The following is a 19,705-nucleotide window of genomic DNA, read 5'->3' as shown; positions in this document are numbered from 1 at the left end:
GGCGGGAATGGATATTTACCTTCACAATAGAAGGAATGTGATCAATGAATGTTTGTCGCCTGTTGATATATGCCATCCGTTGTTTATGTCCCTTCCAAAAAGCCTGTGGAAAATAGTAAGTTACAGAATTAATTATGTGCAACAAGTTTTTCAGTTTATTTTGGAAAGTGCAAGAACAGAGGCTATCTCAAGAGACACTGAGCTGGAATGCTGTCAGGAGCCCTCCCCCACAAATCTCATCTGACACTATCTCTGGGGGTGGACGTTAAACTGAGCAGAGCATGAGGTCACATCTGAGACTTGTCCCAAGCTTGGGAAAACAAAGTTACCAGATAGAAGCCCAAATTCCCGATCAAAAGCTTAATTTTACCAAGGCACTGGATAAAAAGAGAAACAATAAAGTGGAATTGCCCCAAAACATACAGGTTAACTGGGTGCTAGTATTATTTGGTAACAACATAACATGCTTCAAAATAATAACTATTAAATATCTTAACTCTGACAAGTGGCCCTTTGTGGCCTAGACTGGAAAGGAAGATGCTTTACTAACTTGTGACTCACGATCCCTGAAAATAGGAGTGCTGTGATTGAACATTAATTATTTTATCCATTTCTATAGTAAGTTTAATCATGCTCCATCAATATAGCTTTACTAGGTTATCATCCATCATTAAAGATAATTTTTACAAGAAATATTTACAAAAACTGGACACAAACTAGGATCTTTAGGAGGATTAAATCCATAACTGTTATAAGTTTATTGCAGTTCATTTATGAGTAGCTTTTTTTTGATATCTTTGTAAGTCACCCCAATTCACTGATTTTGGTTTTCAAATTAGAAATGAAATACAAGTTTCTTGTTAAAAAGGACAAATACAAAAATTATATTATTTTTATAAATTTCTTTTCATGTTTGCATGTATCAACCTACCTCCTCCTTTTAAAAATGTATGTGGAATTTTATTATCATTTAAAAAAATAATATCTTTTTTTATAATAATTCAAAACAAAATAGGATGGAATAAAAGTGATCATCTGAGCACCGCCCCAGACTTCCCCTCTCAGTGCAAATCCCTGGCAATGACAAGTATGCTTTTTATGAAGAACTTTTAATTCTGAAATAATTACAGACTCACAAAGCTGCAAAAATAACACATTTGAGTTCTATGAATCATGTGAGTCCCTTTACCAGCTACTCTCAATAGTAACATCTTATAAATATGCTTTTCAAGCAATCCACAATAGTGCTAGAAAATGAGAAGGCACTGGATCAAAAACTATGAGGGATCCTGGAAGAGAGAAGGCAGTTGGAATTGGATTGAAAGAGGGAACCACAGAACAAAATTCTACAAAAACGTGGGAATATCTTACAAAAAACGGATGGTTCTAAGCTTGAGTGAGCCTTGGGCAGCAGTCAGAATAATTCTGTGAAACCTGTAACCTTATCCACTTGCCAATCAGTGAACAAAAAAGCATAGGTGGAGGAGTGGGACTTGGGAAAAGTACAAAAGAGTATAGAGCTTTTTGAAGAGAATTTCGCAATATGAAATTTAAAGTTATTTAGCCTTTTACCTAGTGTTTCTAATTTTCAATATATCTAGCCTAAGGAAACACAGGTAACTGTGCAGTAAAGCTATATATAAGAATTTTTGTTGCATTGTTCGTAAAAAACAAATATGTATATAGAGCAGAATGTTTACAAGTAGGAGAACAGTTAGATAAATCGTGATTGCATTTAGACCAAGGGATGTTATGTAATAGTTGCGTAGAATGAGGTAGAGTCACATATATTGACTGTGGGAATGTTCTGTATTTTGTGGAATAGGAAGATCTCCACTAAGATACACTAAGAGAAAGAGGAAATTATAGCTTACTGTACATCCTATGATACAGCAGGTTGACAAAAAAAAACAACCCATAAAACAATGCATATTTCTATGCAAACAATTTGTACTCAAAGCCTAGAAGACGATCTATGAGGATATACAGCAAACAGAGAGAAAGGTCATAAAGTAAAATGTGCCTATGCACCGATCCTGACTTCAACTCAGCTACTCATCAAAGGGGTGTCTAATTTTTTGCTACGTAGCCTTGAAGCAGGCAAAACATAAATGCATACATATATACTTTATTGTTGTACACAAAAGATAAACATATAAATACGTGTATGTGTTTACGCATCCTTTATTTTTGACAACATGGGATCCAATCTTAAGGTTTGCTTTTTCCCCCCTCTAAATTAAATATAGCATTGATATTAAATATAGCATATAAATTAAATATAACATTGATAAAAAAACCTCAGATACTCCCAATGAATTTTAGTGGCCATACAGTAGTCTGTAGTATAGATTTACTATGACTTTATTCCTCTGCTGGTGTGCATTAAATTGTCATCATTTTTTTCTTTTGCAGTAAACAACTTTGCACACACCTCATTATGTATTTTGTACACATTTCCATCAAGATAGATCAATAGATACAGGATAACTGGGTCAATCAATGATTGACATTTAAAATTAGTATTTACTGTCAAATTGCTCTCCAAAGACTGTGTGAGTAATACCCCTTTTCCAAGGGTCTCACTGAACTGGCAAACAGAAGACTGATGATATCCAACTGACTGATGAAAACTGCTGTCTCATTTTCATCTCCAGCAAGGTGTAGAAAACTTACCTTCCTTCATATATCTTTGCTCTCTTTATAATACAATTGTTTTAAATATTTCCTCTATATACATGTAGAACTATATTGAACAGTGTTATAATTTTTGCTTCAACTGTCAAACATAATTTTAAAAATTCAAGAAGAAAAGGGAAATGTAATTACCCATATTTTTACTCTTTTGGTTGTTCTTTTTTCCTTCCTGGTGTTCCAAAATGCCTTCACTTATTTCCTTTTTTGTTTAGAGAACTTCCTTAGATATTCTTATAGGGCAGGTATGCTAGCGATAAGTTCTCTTAGTTTTCCTTCATCTGTGAATATCTTGATTACCCTTCATTCCCAAAGGATATTTTTGCTGGATAAAGAATTCTATGTTGACAGCTCTTTCCTTTTAGCACCTGAAAAATGTTGTGCTTCTTTCTCCTGGTCGCCATAGGTTCTTATAAAAAAAATCTGTCATGAGAACTGTTTTCCCCCTACAGATAAGCTGCCATTTCTATCTCATTGCTTTTGAGATTTTTTTCTCTGTCTTTTGTTTTCAGAAGTTTGACTGTGATGCATCTGTGTGTGCATTTCTTTGAGTTTATCCTGATTGTGGTTTGTGCAGCTTTTTGAATCTGTGGTTTTATGTGCTTTGCTACACTTTGGAACTTTTCAGTCATTATTTCTTCAAGTACTTTTTCAATACTGCTCATTTCTCTTCCCTCTGGGGACTTTGATGACACAAATGTTAAATCTTTTGTTAGAATCTCACAGATAGCCCTGGAGCTCTGTTCATTCTTTTTTCAATTTTTTTCTCTGGTTTTCAGGTCTGGTGATTTCTTTCATTCTATCCTCTAATTCACCAGTTCAGTCCTGTGTTCCCTTTATTTTGCTGTTGAGTCCACCCATTGAGTTTTTGACAACTGTCATTCTATCTTTCAGTTCTAAAATTTCTGTTTGGTTTTTATTTATATTTTGTTTCTTTGTAGATTATAGAATAAAAAAAAAATCAGAAGTGTGAAAAAACAGTTATAATTCAAGAGGGCCACCTGAAAACCTATTAAAACTTCCAGATGACTAGTTACAAAATGAATATATAAACTTGATAAATTTTCTTTATGTCAAAAATAAACTATATAATAGAATGAAGATGACATTCACAATACCAAAAAAATTAAATAGCATAGAATAAACTTAATAAGAAATATGAAGGAATAAAATACTAATACTATACTGTAGGACAGATTAATAAATGGAGAGATATATTGGTGTCTGAACTGGAAAATTCATTATTGCAAAGATACAAATCTCCTCACATAAACTAAAAGTTCAATGCAATCATAACAGAAAATTCAGAATGGGTTCAGAACTTTATCAAATTCCTTTGGCCTAGCTATTGAAATGAGCACATGGTTTTTCTCCTTTAAGCTATTATGGTGATAAAGAATTATGCAGGAAAATAAATTATCTGAGGGTTTAAAACTGGAGCAAGCTTGACAGTGCTTCTCAAACTTTAATGTGTATACAAAATCATTTGAGGATCTTAAAAATGCAGATTAGGACTCAGTAGATCTGGGTGGGGCTCCAGGGCGATGACAGTGCCTGTGTATGTTCCATACTTTGAGTAACAAAGATCTAAACAAAGCCAAAGAAGTTTTAATTGATCATTGATTTAGAAAAAGCCACCATGGGATCTGTCAGTGTGGCATTTCTGAGACACGGGAGAAACTGCTCTCTGATGCTACCAACAATTGCAGGTCACTGGATTCCATGGCAACCTAACCAATAACATATTTGTTGCAATGAGTCTCAAGGGTGGTTCATATGTATTTGTGGGTAACACTATTCAAAAGCACAGAAATGCAAATAAATGTTATACATCCTATTTCTTCGTCAAAATTGAAAGGCAAATAAGATATTGGGGTTAGCACAAGTTCTCATTCTACTTTTCTGGAATTATCTCACGGAACATTATTAATCTCCATTAGCTCAGATTCACAAACACTCTGGATAGGTAATCTGTCATAACAGATGATATAATATTGAAGCATTCTTGCACTGGTGGAATAAGCACACATGTCTACTCTGTACTTTTAATGTATTAGATTCAATGCTTACCAACAGTATTTTCCTTGAGATTTCATTTTGTATTTAATCTCTTTGCTGATTATGTAGATTTTTCTGGAATCCTTCTATATTTATGAATATTTTATTATTACCTCTCTAAACCAAGGCAACTTGGCTGGGTATAGAATTTTGGGTCTATAGAAGCAGAATTACATGCCTCTTATTTGTCAAAATTCTATAGTTTTCTTTTTCAGTTTGTAAGTTTTGGTTCCATTGGGACTGGCTTTTCTTATTCTGTGCTAACAGAACTCCTACGCAAGGCCACGAGATCGCAGGCTCTTTTACATAGAGGCTGTTTATTAAAAACAATTATGGGTATAAAGCTGGGAGGAAGGAGCTGTTGATAAAAATGCAGAAGGAGACAAAATTCTCAACCACAAAGCCAATTAGAAGCAGTTTTTTAAAGACAAATAGAGACAGGAGGCATTTACAAAAATACCAGTCTTCTCTTGACTGGCATGAAAACTTGTGGGAAAATTTATAATAGTCATCTTTGTTTTGTTTTACTATTACCATAAATACATTTTCTGTGTAATGCATCTGTAACAAAGGAGGCTTTCAAAATAACTAGCCCTCAGGGTTTACTCCTTTGTTTTACAGATTATAATTGTTAATCTCTAGAAAATCTGGTCTGCTAAAATTGGTTGCTCTTGCTTGTTAATTGGGCACCCAGGACAGTAATATCCAAATTACCAACTCCATGTTTTGGAGCACAAATTCTTGTGTGATCTCTCTGTTAGCCAAGAAAGCCCTAAACGGTTATCTCTTTCCCCTCTCATCTTAAAGGTAAAAATCCAGCAATCTACAAAGTCGTCAGTTACAGTAAAAGAATGTCGTGAAGTTCTGTCACATCCTCTTCCTTGGAGCCTGCAGACTCTGCCACTACTGCTCCTGGTACTGTGAAGTTGCTTCAGATAAACTTGTTTCTTTTTCTTTGCCTGGATGCTGTGGCATTCTTTGATCTGAAGTTCAATGATTTGATAATTCCCAGGGTTAAGTTTTGATGTTTGTCACTATTCTTCGCCCCCGCCCCCCGAAAAAAAGTGGCATTCCAGCTTTCTTCAGTTCAAGAAAAAACAAAATTGTAAGCTATCTATTTTTCCCTGACTGGGTTTTTCTGATCCCTTTCTGTGCCACACCAACAATCTGCGTTGGCTCCCCATTATCTGTCTCCATCATCTCGAGCACCTCATCATTTCTAACACTTATTGAGCACTTACGAGCTACATACTTGGCAAAGTCTGTTATGTGAATTTCTCATTTAATCCTCACAACCCTACAATAACATGGGTATTATCATTTGCAGATGACAAAATGTATTTTAAATCATCTATTCTTTTCCTCAGCCTTTTGTGTTATTTTTCTCAAGTTCTCTACGTGTGTCAGTTATTTTTAGTGTCAGTTCTGCATTCTGCAGTTATAAGTTTATTTATATTCAATGCTGTTACTATTTCTCTTTCTCTCTTTAGCTATTGAGAGATAGCTATCTTAATGTGCTGTCTTGTTTCACTAAGTCTATGTCTTATTAAATTTCTTGAAAGCATAAAGCAGTTTCAGTATAAAAATTTATTTTGTCTCCTAAAATAAGAGCATCCCTAAATGTTTACTTCATTTGTTATTTTACAACTTATATTCATTTTTCTTTTTTTTTGAGATATTTTTTCTGGTTCGTTCTTAAATGTAGGCAATTTTACCAGAGCCTTCTTTCTGTTCAATAATATTGTGGCTATTTTTCTCTCACTGCTCTCAAGATTCCCTCAAATTCTCTCTTCAGTGAGAGAGAATGACATTTTACCAATAGAGGGAAAATGATATGAATGACAGTGGATTTCTCATCAGATACCTTAGAGGCAAGAAGGAAGTGGCACAATATTTTTCAAGTGCTGGAAAACAAGAACTGTCAACTCACAATCCAGCAGAATTTGTCATCAGCAGACTTACCTGAAAATAATGTTCTCTAAACAAAGTAAATGATAAAGGAAGGAGTTCTGGAACATCAGGAAGGAAGGAAAAAAAACAGTAAGCAAATATATTGATAAACGCAATAGAGGTTCCTTTTCCTTTTGGGTTTTCTAAACTATGTTTGACTGTTGAAACAAAAATTATAAAATTGTGTGATATGGTTCTAAATGAATATATAGAAAACATATAATACAATTATAAAGAAGGGAGGAGTAATGGGATATAAAGGAAGTTAATATTTCTGCACTCAAATTGATAAAATGATGACACCAGAATATTGTTGTTATATTATATACAGTATACATGACCTATATATCTATCTGTCTGTCTGTCTGTCTCTCTATCACAATACCTACAACAACCACTAAGAAATATACACTCAAAACACTGTAACTAAATTGGAGTATAATTTTAAAAATGTTTAAATCCAGTAACTCACAGGAATGCAGGAAAAAAGAAAACAGAAAAAAAAAAAGCCAGAACAATAATGCATACATTAGAAAAGGGGAAAAGTTTCAAATCATTAATCTCAGGTCCCACCTCAAGAACCAGAAAAACAAGAGCAAAATAAACCCAAAGCAAACAGATGGAAAAAAAGCATAAAAATAAGAGGAGAAATCAATGACATTGAAAAGAACGAAATAAGGACTATCAATTAAACAAAGATGTAGTTTTACGAAAAGATCTATAAAATTGGCAAACCACTTGCAAGAGTGACAAAGACAAAAAGAAGACATGAGAGTGAAATCATAAGCAATCTTACCCATGAATAGGAAAACAAATATTTTAAATAAAACATTACTAAAGTATCATATATAGTCTATGTACTTCTAGGTACACACACACACACACACACACACACACACACACACTGAATGCAGGAGTGTTTGAATGTGTATACATGGATACACAGACACACAAAGTTGTGTTTGCACAAAGAATTATTTATGAACGAAAAGTCTAATCATACATTAATGAATTAAAATAAAAAACAAATTATCTCAAGAAGTGCAAAACATTTTTGATAAAATTTATATTTCTTTTTCAATTTAAAAAGAAATTCAATAAACTAAAAGTAAATGGAAACTCTTAACCTTAATTTAATCTTTAGAAAAAGATAATCTAACAATAATCTGTATTATACCTAATGGTGAATTGTAAGAATCATTCGCTTTAAAATCAGAATGAGACAAGGACGTCCATTATTAAAAAAAAAAAAAGAAAGAAAGAAAGAAACAGAAAAAAACCCATATGGCTATATAAATTCTTCTTGACTTTCCATGTTTACTTGGGCACCTTCTGATTTGTTCCACAAGCACTTGAGATAGAGGCTTAGCTATTGATGACATATATTCTCTGTACCACTATTCAGTTTCTTGGGAGGAGACTGAGGGAGGGAAGATGGTGGAGCTGGGATGTGGCTGTGTTCAGCCTGGGCGTTTTCTCTCCGAATTTGTTAAGACTACTATGTCTGGGGCTGATTCAGCCAGTTCTACGGAGGGGAAGTCTTTAGATTTCAGATCATTTCCCCAATTCAGGGTCAATCAGCCACTTTGAGAAGAAATGAGATTAGCATGATCCCCTTTGGTTCACAGTGCTTTGGTTTTGTGGGTTAGCAGGTTTCTATTGACTACATATTCATCTGCAGTCTATAGCTTGCCTTTAGACTTCATCTACCTGCTTGTCAGAAAACTCAGCAGAGTAAAAAAAAAGGCATGGTAGAGTGACTTCATAGTTTGATGGCTAGTTTTTTCTTCAATCCTGCCGCTTCTGATGGAGGAAAAAGGCTCCAAATGATTGTTTCTGTCCTTCCCCAGCCCTGTCATGACTTCAGCCCTGGGTCCTGATATCAGACAGATTTTATATGGCGGGCTCTTCAGAATGTCTTCCAACTGCACCACTACTCCAAGCGCACCCAAGACTGGAGAACTTAGAGTTGGTCCAAATTGTGCCACATTGGCTGACACTTTTTGAATTTTGTGCAAATTAGAGCCTTAGCATCAGTGTACATGATTCTATTTTTGTGCTTTTGTTCACTTCCTGTGTATGGTGTCTACCATTTGTTTAAAGAAGGAATAAACTGGAAAAGTTATTGGCTCCTCTAGAAAAATCCGTTTGAGTGTCAGGTTTATAGGAGAAATTTCTTTTAAAAAATGAATCATTTCTGGCTTCTAACATCTTAAGCTCTGAGCAAATTCAAACATTTGAGCACCTACCATACGCAAGACATAATAATACAAAAGTTTAAAAACTCATTTTCTGTCCTGAACGATATTATAGTTAGGTGAGGGAAGCAGGTAAGTACACCAATGATCAATCACAAAAGAGAAGCTCTTCAACTTAAAAACTTTCAATTTAGGAAATTTCATTATTATTGGCCAAAGCAAAAACCTGTCAAACTCTGCCCATCAATAACAGTATCACTTTGGATGCACACAAAAGGACAAACAGACAACATTTTGGAAGCCAGCATGATGGCTGGGAGAGGCTGCTAGGGGAATACAGAGGAGAAACATCTAAATCCGGCAAGGTCCTCTCCTTCCAACCAGAAAGTTTGGACAAGTCAAGCAAGTATAAGAACAACTCACAACAAAAAAGTTGGGACTGAGGATTTTCCTGCAGGACTAAGTGAAGAATGACAGATTCTATAAGGGAAAAGACACTCTTGCAGATGCTCAATCGATTTCATTAGCTCTTGTATTCTTTCAGACGCCACTCAACCTCCACTAATAACTAAAAAAAACAATGCACAAAGCACCTGAGTCAGAAAATAGGTGACACAAGGAGATCCAGCATTGCAGAGAAACATGATTTCAGCTCTGATCTGAGATGTTCCTCTGGCTCCGACTGGGTTGGTGGCAGGTGAACCTGTGGGAATCCACAGTGCCCCCAAATACTCTCTAGAACACCAGAGGAAAAAAATCCTTCAACATGCTTCCCATCTCGGAGCCTTAATAAAGCAGACTCAGGGGCACTGATTAAGGAAAAAATCTGCAGGCAGTTTTGTTTATTAGAATGCTGGTCGTTGACTGTCCTATTATCAAATAAAACATTTTCAGCAGATATGACAGTTGGCTGTAACTAGTGGTAGGTGAGTCACATACCTGTATTTTGACCACATGCTCTTCTTGTTCATACAAAAATGATTTCCTAGCTTCATACTCTTTCCTAAGGAGCGGTCCTGAGCTTGTGGCTTGAAAGCGAAGAAGCATATCTTCAGAAGCAGACCACATCTTCTCACGAATGTAATCTGCTGTGACTTCCTCAATAATGTCCTGGCAAGAGACATTTCTTATGGTTACACTTCACACATCAGGTGAAAGAAGCATAGAGAAGAGCTTCTGGAAATTTTATCTTTCAGAAAACGATATATGGATAGCTTGTTCTGGCTTGGTTTAAAAACAGGTTTGACCAGAGCCAAGGGATGAACTGGCTTAGCTTCTTCCTAGCGACATGATTCTGGAATCCTCTAAACTTTGTGCTGAGCTGAACGCGGTTGCATGATCGCAGATGTATGGATGATGCAGGCCTTTGCCAGGCGTGAGGCCTGAGCACCACAAAGTTAAAATAGTCAAGGATGATCACAGTTAAGAACATGCATCACTCCTGTCTCGCTCGAGCTGCCAAGGAAAAGACTGCTGTGCCCATGAGGTTCTCGGGCTTCTCTGCCCCTCTGCTTTGCCCGGCCAGAGCAGGCAGACCCCTGTAATAAGTTGGGGAAACCTCACATTTGGGGGAAAATTAGAGACATGGGGCAGAAGGAAAAGGGTTGGGGAGGAAAGATAAGCGCTATCAAGGGCAGACAGTGGAAACCTAGATGAATGAGAAAAGAGGAAGAAAGGGAATTGTGAGAAGTCTTTATGTGGACGGTGAACTGGCTTTTGGTTACGTTCTTTGAGAGATGCAAACAAAGATCGGATGCATTTCTATGGCTGACACGTCTTATGCTGTGTGACCGGAATTGATGGATGGTTAATTTAAAAAATTAAAAGTGAAATCATATAAAAGATGATGCATAAATACCTTTAAGAGAAGATATATATGTCCATTCACTGAATAAAATCAGTAATTTCAGATTGTTTAGAAGAAATAAACTCTTACAGGGTAGATCCTCCACTTGTTAATAATCTTAACAGACTGATTCTCAATTTCACAAAGTTATTCCCGGGACATTTCTGGATGTCACATGTAGTTTTTGGCTCTGAATTTTAACCCTTCGATGCTGCTTCTTCACAGTTTGATACATCTTCTCAATTATAGCATATGGTTTTTTAATATTGTCCACACTTTCATTTTTCAACAAGTAGCTCTAAGAATTCATTGCCACAATGCCATTTTCCTGTAAACTGTGGGAACTTTGCACATTTGAAATTAGTTAATACACTATATTCTTTGCTATCGTCTTGTCAGTCAGGATTTCTGGTGGCATTGTCAGCCCCGGGCCACAGGTTTTTGTTTGAGTTTTAGTAAATATGGCACTGGTGATTCTGTCCACAATATTGCTATACTGTAGTATCTTGGATGTTGGTGACTTTGAAGAATTCTATAAGATCTACATTGGTATGTTCTACTTATTTTTTTCAAAATGGAACTCAATTATTACCAGTATTTTCTCTTTAAACATACTACAATGCCTGGATCAAACGGCAATTTTCACATTTTTTGGGTCTATCTTTTGGTCTCAGGTCCAAAGCAATCTTGGTGAACATTCTTTTAAGAGAATTTCCCCTTGGGAAGCATTACTCACTTCTGAAAAAAATGAACCTATCTGTGTTGTAGGTTGAGAGGGGGAAAGAAATAAGACATCTTGAATACCGACAATGAAAGAATTATCACTAGTTTTTGTGTCAAGGAACACCTGAAGATTGATTTCTTAAGATGATCTACCATCCCCCCAAAAGCCACAAAAGCTTTCTCCCCCTGCTCTGCTTGGTGTTGTTATGTCAATATGGTAAAAATTCTGAAAGTTAATCATGGAGCCACATCCATTTGCATTGCAGTTCATGAAGACTTTGCAACATATCCAGCCTCCAAATAAATCAATTAGTTCCTCCCATCACTTCCATGATTCAAAAATAGAAAAATAATCACACTTATAGTACAGTTTTCCATCAAACACCAACCTCCTACCTCAATTTCTTTTCCTGTGAGCCATGATTCTTTAGGCAAGCAAGATTCGGGGGTGATCCAGGAACTCTCTCTTGAATCGACATTGTAGTAGTAATCATATTTCTCTTGAAGGGTGAGTTTGAGCCACGAACCTTCGGTAGACACTAAAGAAAAAAGTGTGTTACATTCTAGAGAGGAACACTGAACACCTGTACATTAATGTAGCTTCTTCAATGTGTAAAATAATCTAATGAAGACATTTTTCACCAAGCATTCAGATAGTGTAAGATAAAATCATTAGAAATGACTAAAATAGAATGAATGCTATGTGTTCAATGGCAGCTCCCTGCTACGCCAAACAAGGAGAGAGTGATGGCTAATGCTAGCTTCGGATCCCAAACTTTTCATGAGGAGGCTAGGAGTCACAAATGTCAACAGGAAGGACAAGCACACAAGGAATTTATGCCCCAGGTAAATGTGAACAGCACCATCGTAGACAGAGGATAGCAAAGAGCAAGAATCCTTTGTTTAGAAAGTCTAACTTCTCTGAGACGTGACCTACAAGGGCTATAACTCATTATTTAAGGAGGCTCAGTGATCTGCATTAGACAAAAGCAGAAGTGACTCGTCTCTGCTGACAACTTTACCCAAAGGACAAAATGACTAAGGTCACTAAGTAGGGAGAAGGAAAATTCTGGTTCCTCTGACTCATCTTGCTCTATACAACCACACAAAATGAGAAAAAAAAAATGTTGTAAGGACTTAATTTGAGGGTAGGAGTGTACGAGAAAAAAATATATGGCAGCCATGGCTTACAATGGTTAATAATAATATCTCCTTACCATCCATGGGCTACACTTTCTATTTAGGAATCTGTTTATTTTATTGAATGGTCATGCCTCCTGTCCTAGACTAGAGAGCTAATCCCCACCCCCCAAACAAAACCAAACAAAACAAAAACAAAAAAACAATAAAAATAAAAAGCACTGACCTAGACCAAGCTAAGCCATCTATTGCCAAGTGAGCATTAGACAAATTGCCTTTATAAGTAAATCAAAGTTCAAGTGAATTTTCACATAGAATACTTAAATGGATTCACATAACTAAGCAGATGTAACTTTATAGCTCTTCAGTATGTGTTGCTTCTTTATTTGATCTTAAGTGGCCCTCAACTGTTCTATTTGTCAATGCCCAGCAAGAAAGATGTATCTCTTTTTCAAATGGACAGTCAGACAGCTGTTACCTATTTAGAAGTGCTGGTCTACTAGAAAATATATTGTACAAATCAGGACGATCACAAGTAATCATTATATTTTCAATTACCAATAGTTGTAAGATTTACAAATGCTTTCAGAAGAATAAACACCCTTTTTAAGGCAACTCTCTCAGTGGGACGGAAAGAAGGCAAACAAAAATGGTAAAATCAGAAATTTTCTCTTATTTGCATAAGAACTGAGAAGTAAAAAGGTCTTAGTTGGTTAACAGCCAAACACATAGGCACTGGAAGGCTTTCTTTAGGTTGGGATGTCAGTGGATAATACGAAAAGAGAATTCTTATCGTTTTCATACTGGTTGAATTTATAGTCAGAGGAAAGACTGAGGAGGGTGTCTCTAGCACGGGGTCCGAGTAGTTTTCCTAAGACATATAGTTGGGTTGTTACTTAGGGAAAAGACTAATTAAAAAGCCATGAAAGAGAAAGATTCCAGTTAGTTAAGAGGTGGTGAGTGTTCTAAAAAGAGGCATATTTTCTAGATGCCTTCCAGACATAATTATACCTATATATAAGAGCTAAGCTGAGCTGTAAGGGTCAGTGAGCCACCTGAGTGGACATTTCCGTTTAGGAAAGAACAGACATCCTAGAATCTCAGGAAAAACAGGTAAGAATAAATCATCGTATTTATCACCCAAAACAATGTTCATAGCACTATTTGGGGTTGAAAATCAGTCTTTAATTGCCTAGAAAGTGTCTCCTCTTCCTTCTAGAACAGACATCGGCAAACTTTTCCTGTGAAAGGCCAGAGAGTAAATGTTTTCAGCTTTGTAGACTCCAGGTCTCTGACACAACTACTCAACTCTGTCACTGCCTCATAAAAGCAGCCATAGACAATATATAAATTAATGAGTGTGGCTGGGTTCCAATAAAACTTAATTTACAAAAACAGGTGGTGGCCCAAGGAATCCACTAAAAAACTAGCATAAATGAGTTCAGCAAGGTTGCAGAATACAAGATCAACACACAAAAATCAACTACATGAAAATACGTCCATGCAAAAATTTGGACACAAATGATCACAGAAATATTGTTCAGAATAGCCAAAAGTAGGGGGAAAAATCCAAATTCCATCAATTGATGAAAGGATTAACAAAATGTGGCACATCCATACAATGGAATATTATCACCCACAAAGAGGAATGAAGAACTGACATATGTTACAACATGGATGAACTTTGAAAACATTATGGTAAGTGAAAGAAGCCAGACACAGTATGATTCCATTTATATGCTCTGTCCAGAATAGGCAAAACCACTGAAACAGAAAGTAGGTTAGTGGGTTGTCTGGGGCTGAGGGTGGGGGATGGGGAGCAAAGGCTAATAGAGATGGGGTTTTGCTTGGCGTAATGAAAATGTTCTGGAATTAACTAGTGGTATTATTAGCTGTGCAAGTTTGTGAGTACACTAAAAACCTCTGAATTGCAGACCTTAAAATGTTGAATTTTACAGTATGTAAATTATATCTCAATTAAAAAAAGTCAATTGTATTTCTATATATTAGCAATAAACAACTCCAAAATGAAATTAAGAAAACATTTATAGTAGCACAAAAAATAAATACATAGGAATAAATTTAACAAAAGAAATACAAGCCTTATACATTGAAAACTATGAAACATTGTTGAAAGAATTAAAGAAGACCTAATTAAAAGGAAAGACATCACATGTACATAGATCAGAAGACTTAATACTGTTAAGATGGCAATACTCCTCTAATTGATCTACAGATTCAACACAAGCCCTAACAAAGTCCCTGTTGTCCTTTTTTTTTTTGTTTTCTTTCTTTTCTGGCAGAAAATTGAATCCATGATACTTTCTTCCTAGGCTTTTGAATTGGATGCCTGGGGGTATTTTGATTCCATTCACCAAAACATGGCACACAGGAAGAGGAGTAGGAATTTAGGGGAGAGAAGATAAACTACTTTGGAGCCAGGATGGATTTGAAATTATAATGGGTCATCTCTAGGAACTCCCCCTCTGCATCAATACGGTGTGCAATTCTTTCTCATGAAGGATGAGGTAGGGGACATTACGGTAACTCCTGAGAAAGAGGTGTGAAGGGAACAGAGAGGGGCTCAAAAGTGACCAGAAGGCCAAGAGGGAGTGGCCAATAGCCCTCCTCATATTTCATTAACAGGAAATCTGCTGAATTGGACAGTGCAATCTCCAAGTTAGAAATACACCAGACAAGCTTTAAAAAGTAGGTACAGAGGGTACTACTGAACAGACTTCCAGTTAAACTAAAAAAATTTTTTTCTCAAGTTCCACTTCTAAGGTCATATATACAGTCACAGTAGTTTCCTGAAGGTGAAAAGTACTATGTGCAAGACCTATGATCTGTGCAAGTAAACACCAGTCTTGGAGTCAGGAGACACTGAGATTCTTGACACTAGGACATAGGAGGTGCTCAGTAAAAATCTACTAAAGGAATGATGGATTAACTCTGTCAAAAATTTACCTCCTTGGGTTTGTCATTTTCTCCCTCTGTCTACAAAATCTCACGAATGTGAGGTTATAAATCTGAAAAATGAGTATTAAACTCACCATCTCAAAGATACTTTTCAGAGCTAACATTTCACGATCTGCCATTGGATTGACTAGGCAGAAACATTTGCCAAGGTTATTGATCTAATAATCCCTTGGAGACCAAGTCATTGTACTTTATTTCATATTTTCAAAATTACTCTTTATGCCTACTAACTATTGTGCAATCATTTATGATTTGTTTCAAAAAGGATAGAAATATTGGTGTAAAAATCAGTTTGTATCACTGGAGGAATGGATCAACAAACAAGACCTACATAAAGCAAAGTCTTCTTAAATATTGTCTTTTCTCAAGTCTACAATGTCACCCCTGCATAGCTACCAAGTTAATGACAGCTTTCCAAAAACAAAGAGGAAAAGAAACATCTAAAATTTTTACTTTGCCATAGATGATAAAAATCATTTTAGAAATGTTCATTTGAAAGCAATTATTTGTCTTAAAATTAAGAAACTATAATACCACAGAAATCATCATATTCAAAATAATATTTAGTTTGTGCTAAATGATGAAAATGCTTACCACTTTTAGATTTTTGCTCTTTTTTCTTTGCCAGGGCATCATAGTACCTGTTAGCACATTCAGGGAGTATGTCATTTGTATTACAAGCAGAAGACTTCAAAACAGACAGAATATCAGTTGTCTTTTCTTTCTCCAAACACTGATTAACATCAATGATCAGCGTAACCCCTAGGTAATGAAAAAAAATTTTTTCTGTTAATGCTTCTTTCTATTCACCCTAGCGGCATGCAAGATATAATTCAAACTTTTAGGAACGCACTGGTATCAAACCTTTTCACCCTTTGAGAGTATGTACATATATGCCTGAGAGATAGTCACAAACTCACCTACCAGTTTAGGCTTTAAGAATAAGATCCCACAGAAGCACAGTTTATTAAAAGTCACAGTATTTCCTGGTTACTCTTGTGTGTATTAAGACACTATGTTTTGCTTACAGTGATAATCTGTGAAATGGGGTGAATGTACACCAATAACAGATACACAGGTCATTAATCACTGTTTGAGAGCTAGACTTACAAAGACATTTATTTTGGAACAAGGAAGATGCTTAAAGCTATGGAACTCCTGATATTCTCCAGTAGAGTGCTAGCATACTTCCAAGATTGTCATTAGCAACCGAAACGAATGTTCTAGAAAGGCAACAGGTACAGCTAGTGGACATGTGCATTAGAGACCAGAAATTTAATTCTGGAACCAAATTAGACCTATGAAGCATTTTATCCCATTTCAAATTTCTGCCTCTCCCCATAAATAAAACCACACTGGTTGCCTGAAGTTAACAAGGCGAATTCTTTATTATCCATTTTAGTTCCAGGTAAGAATATTCTGGCCCAACCAATGGAACTGTTTTCACAACCTATATATGCACTGTTAGAAATGTAGAATAAAAAATGGAAGAAACTAGCTTAAAATACTTTCTAGATGAAAAAAGATCTTGAAAAAGGGGAGAGATGGATATTTCTTTTTTAAACACACACACACACACACACACACACACACACACGTCAAACTCCACCATACAAATGTTAAATGGCGTATTGTTGTTAAATCATGTTCACATGTGCATAGAACTATAAAGGCTCAAAGTGCAAGAAAAACAGAGTTTGATTTTCAACAGCCAGGAGTCAAAGTCGCGCAAATCTGGAGGAGCATATGAAGAATGAAGGAGAACTTGTGTAGCAAACTCCAACTGTTGCTGAACAAAAGGTATAGCAGTATGTCCTTGTGCTTATAGAAGTTAACAGGAACGGGTGAACCCCCTTTCCTCTCCTCCATGAAAACTTTGTAGGATGAGAAAAACGTAGTACTGGTGTTTGAGAAGTTTGTGGTCTGAGAGACGTAGAAGTAACAGTAAATGACAAAGAATTTTTACATGAATTACATCTGATAGCTGCATCTAACCCAGTAAAATGCTATTTTCCTTAAAAGATGGGTATTAAAAACCGTAAATTTCTTGCATATAGTAATATGCTTTATCATTTGAGTGTAAATGTGCAAGGAGTGCATCGACAGGTTAATTTTCCAGATAACTGAAGTTTATCCCTCACCTTAATAGAACCGTTTTTCCATGAAAATCTAAAGCCCTGGAGAAAACTCTGACAGGACAGTCTCTATCCTGCTCATCATTTTATCCACAGTCCCTGGTATACAGAAAGTGCTTAATGTATGCTGAGAGCTGAAGAGTCCTTCATGCCATTAAAATTGCACTATGCTATAATGTAGTGAGTGGTATTTTCAAGGGCTTATAGAGGTATGTGGGCTTCTTTACTCCTGCACTAAATGGTCTCAAACTCCTATGCTTTTTAGTTTTTCCCTCTACCGTCACTGTCAGCTATCACTTCTTGCTGCTGTCTGCCTGCATAGGGCAGCCCAAACAACAATACACAACAGAAACAACCAAACATATTAGCATTTTGCCTAAGATAATAAACAGGCTCAAAGTGTCTGTCCAAGAGGTCCCCAATGAGCAGAGTAAATCAGTTCCAGTGCACACTTCTTGACATCTATTTTTATTGTTTTTTGGCTTACTATGTGGGTTGTGGTTAAGTTCCAGACAGCTGAGGATGTCTTATAAACAATCTCCATAAAGTCAAGTACATTTCTGCTAACAAACAATTAAGAAATCTCCCATAAGTCATCTAAGAGATCCAGAAACATGTTTGCTTTACATCTTAAGCCATATATACCAGCAGGCTTTCTCTAAGGCATACCTTCTCAAAAGAGGTTATATAATCCCCAGTAGCACAAAAATTGGTTCTTGGGGGGAGGGGGTAAAAAAATTGTCTTATGTATAAAGCACGGATCTACATATGGTACATAAACAGATATACAATATATCTGTGGTATTAAAATTTCATGGTGAGGACCAATTAGGGAAAATCATGTCTAGAAAGATTCCTGAGGATGCAATAATGGAAAAAGGTTGAGAAACATTGCTCTGAGGAGTCAAAAGTAGAGACAAACCTACTATAAGAAAGCAAGATGCTTTAGTGCAAATGAACACTGTGGCCAACATGAAGGGGACTTGAGTTCCTTTGCCCTTTAAATCTTGCCTGTGGTAAAATATCTGAGCCAACACATTTTCTTTTATCCAATTATATGAGAATGGGTTTGATGCTTACAACATGTGACCAGAATCTGTTTCAAGTCTTCAAACAAAGGATAAAAAATGCTTTTAAAGGATTAAATTCCTGTTGAGAAACTGGAAAATGCTCATCTCAGTATCAGAATACACGTCGTTTTTATTTTCAGAACATCTTTTTTGTTGTTACATAGCATAGAAGAACCTATATCAACTCTTTTGAGGAACAGGACAGAGGTAGAAGGTAAGATTTTAAATGTGCAAGTGTGGATTAAAAAAAACAAAAATCACACATTTGAGAACTCCTTACTTTCATAGTCAATAGAATCATGAGTCTCAGTATGAAAAATAGAATCAACTTAACATTTGCTGGCCAAATGTAAGAAGAACACAGAATGAAAGGAATAAAATAACGTGTATTATACATTGGTTTGATTTCTAAGAGAAAAACTGTAACCTTTTCCAGCTATTTGAGTGCCTTTATCACAGTCAAATTTCTTGAAAGTCTCTCTTCAGACTACAGCTGCCTTCAGTTTTATATTTAAATTTAAATATCTCATGTACACATCTCAATTTTATTTTATTTTTCTTAAGGATTGGAGTGCTAGAACGGAAAGACTTCAAAGATCCTAAGGGTATATAAAAGTTCAGGTTGGAGAAATACGCATATTTTTCCAGGCTAAGGAAATCAAAACCAGATGTTCCTCACAGATGCTTCCAAAGTTTAAAAGCACATCTCTGGAGCACGACTAAGGCATCTCAACAGCAATCTATGAGCTGACAGAACAGGATCGATTCTAGTTATGCCATGAATGGATAGCTTAATGAACTACACTTTTAGGAATCTTACTTTCATTTATATAGGTTATTCAACTACGTAGAGTGTTTGTATTTCAATCTTGAAGCTATTTTAGATTGCCATGTGAATTTTCATACTATTCC

The 19,705-nt window shown here is 35.9% G+C and overlaps 1 protein-coding gene across 1 annotated transcript in view; it reads right to left on the bottom strand.

Moving 5' to 3' along the window:
* IQGAP2 (IQ motif containing GTPase activating protein 2) overlaps positions 1-19,705 on the bottom strand; it is a 268,669-nt gene that overhangs the window by 51,536 nt on the left and 197,428 nt on the right. Inside the window, exons 15-18 of the mRNA XM_019728145.3 lie at positions 16,183-16,350; positions 11,866-12,008; positions 9,840-10,010; positions 20-103 (exon numbers count right to left, since the gene is read on the bottom strand). Coding sequence (XP_019583704.3) covers positions 20-103; positions 9,840-10,010; positions 11,866-12,008; positions 16,183-16,350 — 566 coding nt within the window. The remainder of the gene's footprint in view (positions 1-19; positions 104-9,839; positions 10,011-11,865; positions 12,009-16,182; positions 16,351-19,705) is intronic.

Source organism: Rhinolophus sinicus, chromosome 3, assembly GCF_057876585.1.
Source record: "Rhinolophus sinicus isolate RSI-liver-muscle chromosome 3, RSI-T2T, whole genome shotgun sequence".
NCBI lineage: Eukaryota > Metazoa > Chordata > Mammalia > Chiroptera > Rhinolophidae > Rhinolophus > Rhinolophus sinicus.
Note: the sequence above shows the minus strand (reverse complement) of the source record. Positions and strands in the feature narration are given on the sequence as shown.